Raw genomic sequence first — 15,298 nt, forward strand, 5'->3', positions numbered from 1 at the left:
GCGTGCTTAGCCTTATCTTTTTGGATGGAGAATCTGGCCAGGAACCTTTTGGCTAAGTTATCAAAGCTTGAGATGGACTTCGGAGGTAGGTTGTCGAACCATCTAATTGCTGTCTTTGTGAGAGTTGTTGGAAAAGCTTTGCAGCGAACTGCATCTGAGGCGTCGGTGAGGTACATTCTACTTCTGAAATTGCTGAGGTGATGGTTGGGATCTGTAGTGCCATCGTACAAAGCCATATCTAGAAGTTTGAAGTCTTTAGGGATTTTGGTCTTCATGATTTCCCTAGTGAATGGATCTTGATCCTTGAGAGAGTTGTTCTCAGGGGTGGATCGAGTAGCTTTGGCCTTGAGATCGGGTTCGAGTTTTAGAAGTTTATCTTCTAATTCTAGGCGTCGCCTTACCTCTCTTTGTAGATCTTTCTCAACTTCTCGTTGGTGTTGGGTTTCATTTTCAAGTTTCTTTAAATGATCTTGAAGCGCTTCTATCACTCCCGGATTTGATGAGTTTTTGTCCCCATTAGATTCCGGGGTATCTTTCAGTGTATTGCCCGAATTTTTATGCGGTGTTCTATCCTCTAGATCTGAATCGTGGTCGTTGTCATGATTGTCCGCATGGTGATGGGATGACTTCCAAGGTCCCCGGCAACGGCACAAATGTTTCGAGGGTTACCTGAAATTGTAGGTCGATCTCGAACGAGATCTTCTGTGATGGTCAGAGATGATGTATCCGACTGCGAGTGGCAGCCGGAGCTATCGTGTCTGACTTGTGGGACTGGCTGCACTGCTGATCCTTCGTCACCGGAGGGTGGGGGGTACCTGCAAGAGACTCCGATGCCTAAGTTAGCATGGGTATTAAACAGGTTTTCAGTAGAATCAGAGTATGAGTTATACCTGGGTGCTCCAGTGTATTTATAATAGTGTAGAGTGACCTTCTTAGATAAGATAAGTTAGTTATTTTTATCTTATCTTATCTTATCTTTGAGTGAGGTCAGCATATCTTCAAGGGAACCGCCCTTCTCTCTGTAGGCTTGGGATGCCTTTGGATTTGGGTCGTATTCCTTGAGTTAGGCCCCTTTTTGGGCTTTCCTATCGATTTGGCCGAGCTCTTTGAGAAGAGGTCGGATAGCCTGACCTGAAGAGGTCGGTCGCTTTATGACAGAACATCCCGGATCGGATAGCTCGACCCAGGGTGTGAACAAGGTCCTTGGCTTGGTAGCTCCCCGTTATTTGTGAAGTGATCACCTGTGAGTCGCTGAAGATAATGAGTTTTTAAGCTCCGACCTCTTTAGCCAGCTTTAAACCAGCTAGTAGTGCCTCATATTCCACCTGGTTGTTTGAGGCAGGAAACCCAAATTTGAGAGAGAGTTCGATTTGGGTTCCTTGATTACTTTCAATTATCACACCTGCGCCGCTTCCAGTTTTATTCGAGGAACCGTCCACTTAGAGATTCCATTCTGTGGGGTTTCTGGGGTGTCTATAAATTCTGCAATGAAGTCGGCTAACTATTCTGATTTGATGGCTGTCCGAGCTTCATACTGAAGGTCGAACTCGGACAACTCGACTGCCCATTGTAAAATTATGCCTGCTAGGTCTGTCTTCTGCAATATCCCTTTTATGGGCTGGTTGGTCCGAACCTTAATGGTGTGATCTTGGAAGTACGGGCGAAGTCATCGAGATGTTAGTATGTGAGCATAGGCAAACTTTTCTATTTTTTGGTAGTCCAGCTCGGATCCTTGTAACACTTTACTGATGAAGTATACGGGTTGTTGACCACTGTCGTCTTCTCGAACTAGTGCTGAGGCTACCGCCCGACTCCCTACCTCGAGGTATAATATGAGTGGTTCTCCTTCTCGTGGCCGAGATAGGATAGGTGACCGTCCTAGAAATATTTTGAAATCTTGGAAGGCTTGTTCGCAATCCATTGTCCATTCGAACTTTTTTCCTTTTCTTAGAGTAGCATAGAAGGGAAGAGATCTTATTGCTGATCCCGCTAGGAATCTGGACAAGGCTGCCAATCTTCCGTTGAGTTGTTGTACCTCTTTGATACAAGTTGGGCTCTTCATATTGAGTATGGCCTGGCATTTATCCGGATTTACCGCAATTCCTCTTTGTGTGAGTATAAAACCTAAGAACTTGCCGGCTTCTACTGCAAAGGTGCATTTTGCAGGATTGAGTCGCATGCTATGCTTCCTTATAGTGTCGAAAACTTGGACCAGGTCGGACAATAATGTCTCTTCACTTTGTGTCTTTATCAACATGTCGTCCACATAGACTTCCATGACTTTTCCGATATGATCTGAAAAGACTTTATTCATTAGCCTTTGATAAGTAGCTCCCGCGTTCTTGAGACCAAAAGGCATCACAATGTAGCAGTAATTTGCTTTTGGTATTAAAAAAGAGGTTTTTTCTTGATCGGGTGGATAGATGGGGATTTGATTGTATCCGGAATATGCATCCATAAACGAGAGGTATTTATACACGGAGGAGGCATCTACCAGAGCGTCGATACTTAGGAGTGGATAACGGTCTTTTGGGCAGGCTTTGTTGAGATCTGTATAGTCGGTGTACATTCGCCACTTCCCGTTTGATTTTTTCACCAAGACGACATTAGCTAACCATAGTGGGTACTTGACTTCTCTTATGAATCCTGCCTCCAGTAGAGCTTGTACCTGCTCTTCCACAGCTTGGGATCTTTCATTTCCGAGCTTTCTACGCCTCTGTTGTGCCGGCCGAGATCCATGGTAGCAGCAAGCTTATGACACATTAACTCAGGGTCTATGCCTGGCATGTCTGTAGCCTTCCACGCAAAGAGGTCGATGCTGTCTCGTAAGAACTGTACGAGTGATTCTTTTATGTCTCCTTTTAGAATCGTGCCAATATTGGTTGTTTTGTCTCGGATGTCTCTGATCTGGACTTTCTCTACTTCACCTTCAGGTTGTGGACGGAGTTCTTCTCGCCTCTGAACTCCACCAAGTTCGATTGTGTAGAATTCTTCTCCTTTGCCTCTGAGGTTTAGACTTTCGTTATAACAGTGGCGTGCCATCTTCTGATCTGCTTTTATCATAGCTATCCCTTCTGCAGTTAGGAATTTCATGCATAGATGTGGAGTTGAGACTATTGCGCCGAGTTGATTTAATGTTGTCCGACCTATTAGGGCATTGTAGGCTGAACTCACGTCGACCACGATGTAGTCTATTTTGAGTGTTCTGGATTGGTTTCCTTTTACGAAGGTTGTGTGTAGCGGGACGTATCCCAGTGGTTGCACTGGGGTGTCTCCCAATCCGAACAGGCTGTTTGGATATGCTTTGAGTTCTTTATCTTCTAGGCCGAGCTTGTCAAAGGCAGTTTTGAATAAGATGTCGACGAAGCTCCCTTGGTCTATCAGTGTGCGGTGGAGATTTGCATTTTCCAGTATAATGGTGATGACCGTGGGATCGTCGTGTCCTGAGATGATGCCGGATGCATCTTCCTTGGTAAACGTAATTGCGGGAATGTCGGGTGCTTCCTCCTTTCCTCCGACATGATATACTTCTTTGAGATATCTTTTGCGAGATGATTTGGAGATTCCTCCTCCTGCGAATCCTCCGTGTATCATATGGACATGTCTTTTTGGTGTACGAGGTGATCGCTCGGTTCATCCAACCTCCTCGTCTCTTCTCCTTTTTCTTTGCTCATCGTCTCGGGTGGCCAGATACCGATCTAGTTTTCCTTCTCTCACTAATTTTTCTATGACATTTTTTAAGTCAAAGCATTCCTTGGTGGAGTGCCCACGAACTCGATGGTATTCACAATATTAATTCCGGTTTCCTACTCCTCTTTTGCCTTTGAGTGGTCGAGCTGGGGGTATTTTTTCTGTGTGGCAGACTTCTTTGTAAACATCTACCAAGGATACCCTAAGAGGGGTGTAATTATGATATTTTTTAATTTTTTTCCTTGTCGATCTTCCTTCTTTTTGGACTCTTTGTCTTTGTCTCGGTAGGTGAATCCGGATTTTGAGGTTTCTCCTAGTCGAGAATTTTCTTCCATGTTGATGTATTTCTACGCTCGTTCCTACACTTCGTCAAGAGATGTGGGGTACTTCTTTGATATAGATTGGCTAAAAGGTCCATCTCTTAGGCCATTGATGAGGCCCATGATGGCGGCCTCTGTTGGTAGGCTTTGTATGTCTAGGCATGTTTTCTTGAATCTTTCCATGTAGTTGCGAAGACTTTTCTGCTCTCCTTACTTGATTCCTAATAGGCTGGGGGCGTGCTTAGACTTATCGTTTTGGATGGAGAATCTGGCCTGGAACCTTTTGGCTAAGTCATCAAAGCTTGAGATGGACTTCAGAGGTAGGTTGTCGAACCATCTTATTGCTGTCTTTGTGAGAGTTGTTGGAAAAGCTTTGCAGCGAACTGCATCTAAGGCGTCGGTGAAGTACATTCTACTTTTGAAATTGCTGAGGTAATGGTTTTCATGATTTCCCTACTGAATGAATCTTGATCCTTGCGAGAGTTGTTCTCAGGGGTGGACCGAGTAGCTTTGGCCTTGAGATCGGCTTCGAGTTTTAGAAGTTTATCTTCTAATTCTCGGCATCGCCTTACCTCTCTTTGTAGATCTTTTCCAACTTCTCGTTGGTGTTGGGTTTCTTTTTCAAGTTGCTTTAAACGATCTTGAAGCGCTTCTATCACTCCCGGAGTTGATGAGTTTTTGTCCCCGTTAGATTCCGGGGTATCTTTCAGTGTATTGCCCAAATTTTTGTGCGGTGTTCTATCCTCTAGATCTGAATCGTGGTCGTTGTCATGATTGTCCGCATGGTGATGGGATGACTTCCAAGGTCCCCGGCAACGGCACCAATGTTCCGAGGGTTACCTGAAACTGTAGTCGATCTCGGACGAGATCTTCTGTGATGGTCGGAGATGATGTATCCGGCTATGAATGGTGGCCGGAGCTGTCGTGTCCGACTTGTGGGACTGGCTGCACTAATGATCCTTCGTCACCGGAGGGTGGGGGGTACCTGCAAGAGACTCCGATGCCTAAGTTAGCATGGATATTAAATAGGTTTTTAGTAGAATTAGAGTATGATTTATACCTGGGTGCTCCAATGTATTTATAATAGTGTGGAGTGACCTTCTTAGATAAGATAAGTTAGTTATTTTTATCTTATCTTATCTTATCTTTGAGTGAGGTCAGCTTATCTTCAAGGGAACCGCCCTTCTCTCTGTAGGCTTGGGATGCCTTTGGATTTGGGTCGTATTCCTTGAGTTGGGCCCCTTTTTGGGCTTTCCTGTAGATTTGGCCGAGCTCTTTGAGAAGAGGTCAGATAGCCTGACCTGAAGAGGTCGGTCGCTTTGTTATTGAACATCCCGGATCGGATAGCTCGACCCAGGGTGTGAACACCCACCTACCTCGAAATTCAAAATCCTTTCCCTCCCAAATCCAACCCTAATACACGAAACCTAACCCTCCCCCACTCCTATATAAACCCCTCACAACTCCTTCATTTTCACACATTACAACCACTACTTCTACCCCTTGGCTGAACCACATATCTCCCTCCATCTCCTCCATTTTCTTCTTCTACTACTACTTTCTTTCTTCTTTTGCTCGAGGACGAGCAAACCTTTTAAGTTTGGTGTGGTAAAAGTATTGCTTTCTATTTTTCCATAACCATTTATGGCACCTAAGGCCAGAGAAACCTCAAGAAAGAGGAAAGGGAAGGCAATAGCTTCCACCTCTGAGTCATGGGAGATGGAGAGGTTCATCTCAAAGGTCCATCAAGACAACTTCTATGAAGTTGTGGCCAAGAAAAAGGTGATCCCTGAGGTCCCTTTTAAGCTCAAAAAGGGTGAATATCCAGAGATCCGACATGAGATTAGAAGAAGAGGATGGGAATTTCTCTCCAATCCTATTCAACAAGTTGGGATCTTAATGGTTCAAGAGTTCTATGCAAACGCATGGATCACTAGGAACCATGATCAAAGTATGAACCCGAATCCAAAGAATTGGCTTACAATGGTTCGGGAAAAATACTTAGATTTAAGTCCGGAAAATGTAAGGTTGGCGTTCAACTTGCCAATGATGCAAGAAAACGCACGCCCCTACACTAGAAGGGTCAACTTTGATCAAAGGTTGGACCAAGTCCTCATGGACATATGTGAGGAAGGAGCTTAGTGGAAAAGAGACTCAAGAGGCAACCCAGTTCAATTAAGAAGACCGGACCTTAAGCCTGTAGCTAGAGGATGGTTGGAGTTCATCCAACGCTCTATCATTCCTACTAGCAACCGATCCGAAGTAACTGTGGATCGGGCCATCATGATCCATAGTATCATGATTGGGGAGAAAGTGGAAGTTCATGAGATTATACCTCAAGAAATCTACAAGGTGGCTGACAAGTCTTCCACTTTGGCAAGGTTAGCCTTTCCTCGCCTCATTTGTCACCTCTACAAATCAGCAGGAATTGACATAGAGGAAGACACCTTCATTGATGAGGATAAGCCCATCAATAAAAAGAGGATGGAGCAAATAAGAGAGCCCACTCATAGACCTTAACAAGAGCATGAGGAAATTCCTCATCATGAAATCCTTGAGATGCCTCAAGGGATGTATTTTCCTCCAGAAAACTATTGGGAGCAAATCAACACCTCCCTAGGAGAATTGAGTTCTAACATGGGACAACTAAGGGTGGAGCACCAAGAGCATTCCATCCTCCTTCATGAAATTAGAGAAGACCAAAGAGCCATGAGGGAGGAGCAACAAAGGCAAGGAAGAGACATTGAGGAGCTCAAGCACTTCATAAGGTGGACCTGTTACTTAGTTTCCTTGTTCCTTATTTTTCTATTTTTCGTTTCTTATGCCTTATGTTCTATTTATGTTTGTGTCTTATTACATGATCACTAGTGTCTAAGTGTCTATGCCTTAAAGCTATGAGTGTCCTATGAATCCATCACCTATCTTGAATGAAAAATGTTCTAAAAACAAAAGAACAGAAGTACATGATTTCGAATTCATCCTTGAAATTAGTTTAATTATATTGATGTGGTGACAATACTTTTTGTTTTCTGAATGAATGCTTGAACAGTGCATATGTCTTTTGAATTTGTTGTTTATGAATGTTAAAATAGTTGGCTCTTGAAAGAATAATGAAAAAGGAGAAATGTTATTGATAATCTGAAAAATCATAAAATTGATTCTTGAAGCAAGAAAAAGCAGTGAAGAATAAGGCTTGTGAAAAAAAAAGTGGCAAAAATAAAAGAAAAAAACAAAGAAAAAGAAAAAACAAGCAGAAAAAGCCAATAGCTCATTAACCCAAAAGGCAAGAGCAAAAAGCAAATAACCTTTTAAACCAAAAGGCAAGGGTAAAGAGGATCCAAGGCTTTGAGCATCAGTGGATAGGAGGGCCCACAGGAATAAAATCCTGGCCTAAGCGGCTAAATCAAGCTATCCCTAACCATGTGCTTGTGGCGTGAAGGTGTCAAGTGAAAAGCTTGAGACTGAACGGTTAAAGTTGTGATCCAAAGCAAAAAGAGTGTGCTTAAGAACTCTAGACAGGTCTAATTGGGGACTTTAGCAAAGCTAAGTCACAATCTGAAAAGGTTCACCCAGTTATGTGTTTGTGGCATTTATTTATCCGGTGGTAATACTGGAAAACAAAGTGCTTAGGGCCACGCCCAAGACTCATAAAGTAGCTGTGTTCAAGAAACAACATACTGAACTAGGAGAATCAATAACACTATCTGAATTCTGAGTTCCTATAGATGCCGATCATTCGAAACTTCAAAGGATAAAGTGAGATGCCAAAACTATTCAGAGGCAAAAAGCTACTAGTCTCGCTCATCTAATTGGAGCTAAGTTTAATTGATAATTTGGAATTTATAGTATATTCTCTTCTTTTTATCCTATTTGATTTTTAGTTGCTTGGGGACAAGCAACAATTTAAGTTTGGTGTTATGATGAGCGGATAATTTATACGCTTTTTGGCATTGTTTTTAGGTAGTTTTCAGTATGTTTTAGTTACTTTTTAGTATATTTTTATTAATTTTTATTCAAAATTCACATTTCTTGACTTTACTATGCATTTGTGTGTTTTTCTGTAATTTCAGATATTTTCTGGCTGAAATTGAGGGACTTGAGCAAAAATCTGATTCAGAGGCTGAAAAAGGATTGTAGATGCTGTTGGATTTTGACCTCCCTGCACTCGAAATGGATTTTCTGGAGCTACAGAAACCTAATTGGGGCGCTCTCAATTGAGTTGGAAAGTAGACATCCAGGGCTTTCCAGCAATATATAATAGTCCATACTTTTCCCGAGTTTTGACGATGCAAACTGGCGTTCAAACGCCAGCTTCCTGCCCTATTCTGAAGTTAAACGCCAGAAACAGGTTACAAACCAGAGTTAAACGCCACAAACAGGCTGCATCCTGGCATTTAACTCCAAGAGAAGTCTCTACACATGAAAGCTTCAATGCTCAGCCCAAGAACACACCAAGTGGGCCCGGAATTGGATTTCTACATCATTTACTTATCTCTGTAAACCGTAGTAACTAGTTTAGTATAAATAGGACTTTTTACCATTGTATTTACATATGATCTTGGGATGTTTAGTCCTCAGACCTAGGTCTTGGTCATTCTGTTTTACCTCTGGGACCGAAGCCAATGAACACCATTATCACTTATGTATTTTCAACGGTGGAGTTTCTACACCCCAGAGATTAAGGTGTGGAGCTCTGCTGTTCTTCATGAATTAATGCAAAGTACTATTATTTTTCTATTCAATTCACGCTTATTCTTATTCTAAGATATTCACTCGTATTTCAACCTGATGAATGTGATGATCCTTGACACTCATCATCATTCTCACCTATGAACGCGTGCCTGACAACCACTTCCGTTCTATCTGCAATAGCTTGAGTGTTTATCTCTTAGCCTCCATTCCAAAAGATCGGAGTCTTCGTGGTATAAGCTAGAATCAATAGGCAGCATTCTTGAGATCCAAAAATTCTAAACCTTGTCTGTGGTATTCCAAGTAGGATCTAGGAAGGGATGACTGTGACGAGCTTCAAACTCGTGACTGTGGGGCGCAGTGACAGTGCGCAAAAGGATCATTGGATCTTATTCCGACATGATCGAGAACCAATAGCTGATTAGCCGTGCGGTGACAGTGCATTTGGACCATTTTCACTGAGAGAACGGGAGGTAGCCATTGACAATGGTGATACCCGACATACAGCTTGCCATAGAAAGGAGTATGAATGATTGAATGAAGGCAGTAGGAAACCAGAGACTCAGAAGGTGCAAAGCATCTCCATACGCTTATCTAAAATTCTCACCAATGAATTACATAAGTATCTCTATCTTATTTTATGTTCTATTTAGATTTTAATTATCAAAACCTCATAACCATTTGAATCTGCCTGACTGAGATTTACAAGATGACCATAGCTTGCTTCAAGCTGATAATCTCTGTGGGATCGACCCTTACTCACGTAAGGTTTATTACTTGGATGACCTAGTGCACTTGCTGGTTAGTTGTGCGGAGTTGTGAAAAGGAGTTGAGATTACAATCATGCGTACCAAGTTTTTGGCACCGTTGAGATCACAATTTCGTGCACCAATTACCCTTGGCGTGGACCTGACCCATCGCTTGTCAAATGAGGAGAGGGATGTTGATGGGCCTCTCTGTAAGTATGCACCAAACAAGGAGGGCTAGGTCTGCCGTGATGGATGACTTATGGGTTTTTGGAAGCACGTAGCGAGATAAGATCTGGGCCTATGCTCGAGCCTCCACTGTAAGCACTCGTGCGTCAAGGCACTTAGGCCGCATCCTGAGTCTCCCTTTGGTCCAAAACATCTCTGGTTGGCCAATGACCCGAAGGATCGAGTCCCAATCAAACCCAAATTCATTCTGCTGACATAAGACCTCTTGGTAACCATCTATTTCCTCTGGTATCAGTAAAACATTAATCACCCGCTTAATAGCTTCCTCCGAAATCGGGACTTGCTTCCGCTGCACATAAACTGACTGAAGTGAAGGGGAGTGGTAGTTGTAGTAGAACTCCACCACCCATGAAAGGTTGGCCTCCTATGGTCTCCGCATTAAAAATTCCCATTGCTGCTGCTCAATGCGGGGCATCACATACTAAGCAATGTGGTCTGGAGGGGCGAGTAGATGCTCGTAATGATAGTTCCTCTCAACCATGGTAGGGAACATGAGCTCACAGAAGCGGTTGTAAAACCTTGTGGGGTCCCTTGCCGGATTGCCCTTCTCTTGTTCATCAATATGAACAATTGTCTTCGCCTTCTTTGAGAGGGGCTTAGCTCCTAGTGTAGGGTGCGACTTGGAGATTGATTTTTGGGGTGCCCTTTTTGTGGCCGGTTTCTTCGACGCCTTCTCCTTGCCTTTTTTGGTGACTGATGAGCGGATAATTTAGCTTTTTGGCATTGTTTTTAGTATATTTTAGTTAGTTTTTATTATTTTTTTACTAGTTTTTATTCAAAAATCACATTTCTGGACTTTACTATGAGTTTGTGTGTTTTTCTGTGATTTCAGGTATTTTCTGGCTGAAATTGAGGGACCTGAGCAAAAATCTGATTCAGAGGCTGAAGAAGGACTGCGGATGCTGTTGGATTCTGACCCTCCTGCACTCAAAATAGATTTTTTCGAGCTACAGAAGCCCAATTGGTGCGCTCTCAATTGTGTTGGAAAGTAGACATCTTGGGCTTTCCAGAAATATATAATAGTCCATACTTTGCCCGATTTTTGATGACGCAAACTGGCGTTTGAACGCCAACTTTCTACCCTATTCTGGTGTTAAACGCCAGAACTGGCATAAAAGCTAGAGTTAAACGCCCAAACTGGCACAAAAGTTGGCATTTAACTCCAAGAAAAGTCTCTACATGTGAAAGCTTCAATGCTCAGCCCAAGCACACACTAAGTGGGCCCCGGAAGTGGATTTCTACACTAACTATTCAAGCTTACTCATTTTCTATAACCCTAGGTCACTAGTTCATTATAAAAACCACTTTTAGAGATTCATTTTGTACCTCATGACAATTTACATTCGAACTTGTATCTTCTACGGCATGAGTCTCTAAACCCCATGGTTGGGGGTGAGGAGCTCTGCTGTATTTTGATGAATTAATGCAATTACTATTGTTTTCCATTCAATCACGCTTGTTTCTCTTCTAAGATATTCACTCGCACTTCAACTTGATGAATGTGATGATCCGTGACACTCATCACCATTCTCAACCGGATTGAGTGCATATCTCTTAGCCTCCTGATTCAGATCAGAGTCTTCGTGGTATAGGCTAGAATTATTGGCAGCCATTCTTGAGATCCGGAAAGTCTAAACCTTGTCTGTGGTATTCCGAGTAGGATCTGGGAAGGGATGACTGTGACGAGCTTCAAACTCGCGAGTGCTGGGCGTAGTGACAGACGCAAAAAGATTAATGGATCCTATTCCAACATGAGTGAGAACCGACAGATGATTAGCCGTGCGGTGACAGCGCATTTGGACCATTTTCACTGAGAGGACGGATGGTAGCCATTGACAACGGTGATCCACCAACATACAGCTTACCATGGAAGGAGCCTTGCGTGCGTGAAGAAGAAGACAGTAAGAAAGCAGAGATTCAGAAGACAAAGCATCTCCAAAACCTCAACCTGTTCTCCATTACTGAATCACAAGTACTCTTTATTTCATGTTGTTTATTTTTCATAAATACAATCACTCTCATCATTGATCTCTTGACTAAGATTTACAAAATAGCCATAGCTTGCTTCAAGCCGACAATCTCCGTGGGATCGACCCTTACTCACGTAAGGTATTACTTGGACGACCCAGTGCACTTGCTGGTTAGTTGTGCGGAATTGTGAAAAGTGTGAATCACAATTTCGTGCACCAGTGACCATCCTGAAAAAGGAAGGAAAATAGGAAACATTAAACCCAAAGAATCAACTCAGAGAATAACATGCAAGTGAAAAGTAGTGCCCAAAAGGAATGGTGCATCTTGAAGACATGACAACTGTAACATGTGAACAAGACAATAATAAAATCATGGGTCATAACACTTAGCATGGGATGCAAGAGTGAGTGAAGCATGCAATAAGGCATGAGAAGGATGAACTCAAGCATCAATAATAATGAAAATGTAAGTCATGGGTAACGAGCATAAGAATAGTAAATATGAAGCAAAATAGGCTCAATGCACCAAAGAAGAGCAAGTGTATGAAGAAGAAGCACCAAGTTGAGAGCATAAAGTCAAATTGAACCAAAATGGTACAGGTGCCTTTCAACAAACACTTAGTGTGCAATATTCAAACAATGAGCAAGTGGAAAAAATTCAAACATGTAAAACCCCAAATGGAATGCCAAACAATAAAAACAACACCACATAGTCACAAAGGAATCAAGAGACATCAAAATGATCCATCAAAGCAAGAGAAAACTAAAAGTTCAACACCCATGGAAAATATGAAAAGAAAGAAAGCAAACAAGCAAGAATCAATGAATAAAAATGCAACTAAGAAGAAAAGAAAAAGAGGAACTAAATGCAACTAATAAGAGAAGAAAAAATTAGAATAAGAGACAAAAAGGAAGAAGGAATATGAGTAAAACCTTGAGAAGAAGAACAAAGCAAGGTGGAGTGTAGGTGGAAAATAGGAGAGGAGAGGGAAAGGAAAGAGAGGAGAGAGAGTGTGGGACCACCAGAGGTGGTGGTCGCCAGTGGCGGTGGTTGTGGACGGAGATAAGGTGGTGGAAGATGGGAGAAGAAGAGAGGAAGTAATGGAAGAAGAGAGTAGAAGAAGCAAATCAAAAACAGGGCGCGCTATGTTTCAGGTGCGACATGTGCGCACGCTTCACGCGTATGCGTGGATGGATGGAGAAGGGAAGTGACGCGTAGGCATCCCCACGCATATGCGTGGTTTGTAGAAAAGAGAGGGGACGCGTACGCGTCAGGTGACGTGCACGCGTGGACAGAGTTGTGCCTCGGGCAGAAAGATAGCATGAAGTAGGCACAACTCTCTGGTTTTTGGACCAGGAGTTGGGTGCAGCACAATCGACGCATGCGCGTCCTTCACGCACACGTGTGGATGCTGGCTTTGGCAACCGACGCGTAAGCGTCGCACATGCTTACGCGTGGGTCGCAGTTGTGCCGCTGGCACAAAATGGACATAAAGTGGGCATAACTCTCTGATTTTTGTACCAGAGAGTCCAAAATTCGCAACCGATGCGTATGCGTCGCCCACGCTTGCGCGTGAGTGTGCGAAATGACATGGGATGCGTAAGCGTCACCCACGCTTACGCGTGGGTCACAGTTGTGCCGCTGGCACAAAGTTCGCACAAAGTAGGCACAACTCTCTGGTTTTAGTACCAGGAGTTGTGAAACCGCATCGATGCATACAAGTACAGCACGCTTGCACGTGGTTGCCCTTTTTTTCTTTTTATACACATGACGAGGGGCAATTATAGCACAAATTGGTAGTAATGCATGCTAAAGGGGTCAAAAACATCAAAAATCTCATGTAACCCTCAACCTTAAGCATTTCTTCAACATCTCAATTCAATCAAACCATTATTAATGAACTCCTCATGGGCAATTTAACACAAAAATCAAGCAAAAATCAACCATACTATGAACAAACTCACAAATCAATCAATCACAAAAGGCACAAAAACTCTACAAACTATATGCAAGAAACTATGAACAAAGGAAGATCAGACCATGGTGGGGTGTCTCCCAACTAGCACTTTTCTTTAACGTCCTTAAGTTGGACGGTTATGAGCTCATATCTCTTCGCCTTCGAGTGCATCCTCAAGAAGGAACACCTCAACCTCTTTGCTGCTTTTCATCTTCTCTCCATAGTATAGCTTCAGACGATGACCATTAACTTTGAAGATATTGGGGCTTGAAGGGTGGCGCAGGTGGTAGACCCCATATGGCTCAGCTTTCTCCACTATATAAGGACCTTCCCACCTTGATCTTAACTTGCCTGGTATAAATCTCAACCTAGAGTTATAGAGGAGGACTAGCTCCCCAGCCCTAAACTCTCTCCTTTTGATGTTTCTATCATGCACCGCTTTCATCCTCTCTTTGTAAAGCCTTGAATTCTTATAGGCTTCCAATCGAAGGCACTTAAGCTCCACCAACTCTAACTTTCTTTCGACTCCAACCCCAAACCCTGGGTTGCATTCTTTTACGACCCAATACGCCTTATGCTCTACCTCCACCGGGAGATGGCAAGCCTTCGCATAGACCAACCAGAACGGACTCATACCAATTTGTGTCTTATAAGCCGTCCGGTAAGCCCAAAGCGCATCTACGAGCTTAGAACTCCAATCCTTCCTATGAGGCTTCACAATTTTTTCCAATATGCGCTTTATTTCCCTGTTGGAGACTTCAGCTCGGCCATTTGTTTGGGGGTGGTATGCTGTGGTTCCACTTTATGGATGATGCCATACTTCTTCATTAAACCTGCCATCCTTTTGTTACAAAAATGCAAGCCTTGATCACTCACGATTGCTCGTGGTGATCCAAAGTGGCAAATGATATTATTCCGAACAAAAGAAAGAACCACACTAGCGTCATCAGTTCGGGTGGGAATCGCCTCCACCCCTTTGAAAACATAGTCAACAGCTAGCAGAATATACATGAAACCATTAGAGTTTGGAAAAGGCCCCATGAAGTCAATACCCCAAACATCAAAAATTTTGCAAAACAACATTGTTTGTTGGGGTATCTCATTCTTCTTAGAGATATTTCCAACCCTAAGGCATTGTGGACAAGAGCTACAAAAGAGAGATACATCTTTGAAAAGTGTAGACCACCAAAATCCGCTATCTAAGACCTTCTGAGCCGTCCATTAAGGACCAAAGTGGCCACCACCCTCGGAAGAGTGGCAAGCCACCAAAATAGACCAATGCTCGGATTGCGGTATACACCTCCTAATTATTTGATCGGCACCACATCTCCATAAGTATAGGTCATCCCATACAAAATATTTGGATTCGCTTTTGAATTTATCCTTTTGATGTTGAGAGAAATCGGGAGGAAAGGTGCGAGCAACCAAGTAATTGGCAATAGGTGCATATCAAAGGATCACCTTGGATATTGTTAGCAAGCCCTTGGGCGTTTAACGCCACTTTTTCACCCTTTTCTGGCATTTGAACACTAGAATCATTCCTCTCTGGGCTCTTACTGTTCTCAGAGGAATTTTGGGCAGTGGGTTGGTCATCCTCTGTCAGTTTTTCCTTTCTTAGCTTTCTGCTACTTTGAGTTGAAACATCCAATGTCTTCCCACTCCTTAAATGAACAGCT

The 15,298-nt window shown here is 43.0% G+C and overlaps 1 protein-coding gene across 1 annotated transcript; it reads right to left on the reverse strand.

Moving 5' to 3' along the window:
- Positions 1 to 13,767: 13,767 nt before the first annotated feature.
- On the reverse strand, positions 13,768 to 14,256 carry LOC107633244 (uncharacterized). Its single transcript, XM_016336884.1, has one exon. The coding sequence runs from the start codon at positions 14,254 to 14,256 to the stop codon at positions 13,768 to 13,770; it is 489 nt and encodes a 162-aa protein (XP_016192370.1).
- Positions 14,257 to 15,298: the final 1,042 nt, after the last annotated feature.

Source organism: Arachis ipaensis, chromosome B3, assembly GCF_059453495.1.
Source record: "Arachis ipaensis isolate K30076 ecotype BB chromosome B3, ASM5945349v1, whole genome shotgun sequence".
Lineage (NCBI taxonomy): Eukaryota > Viridiplantae > Streptophyta > Magnoliopsida > Fabales > Fabaceae > Arachis > Arachis ipaensis.

What these genes read in the sequence shown, in the direction of transcription:
- LOC107633244 (XM_016336884.1), bottom strand. Translation starts at nt 14,256, where the DNA reads ATGAGTCCGTTCTGGTTGGTCTATGCGAAGGCTTGCCATCTCCCGGTG.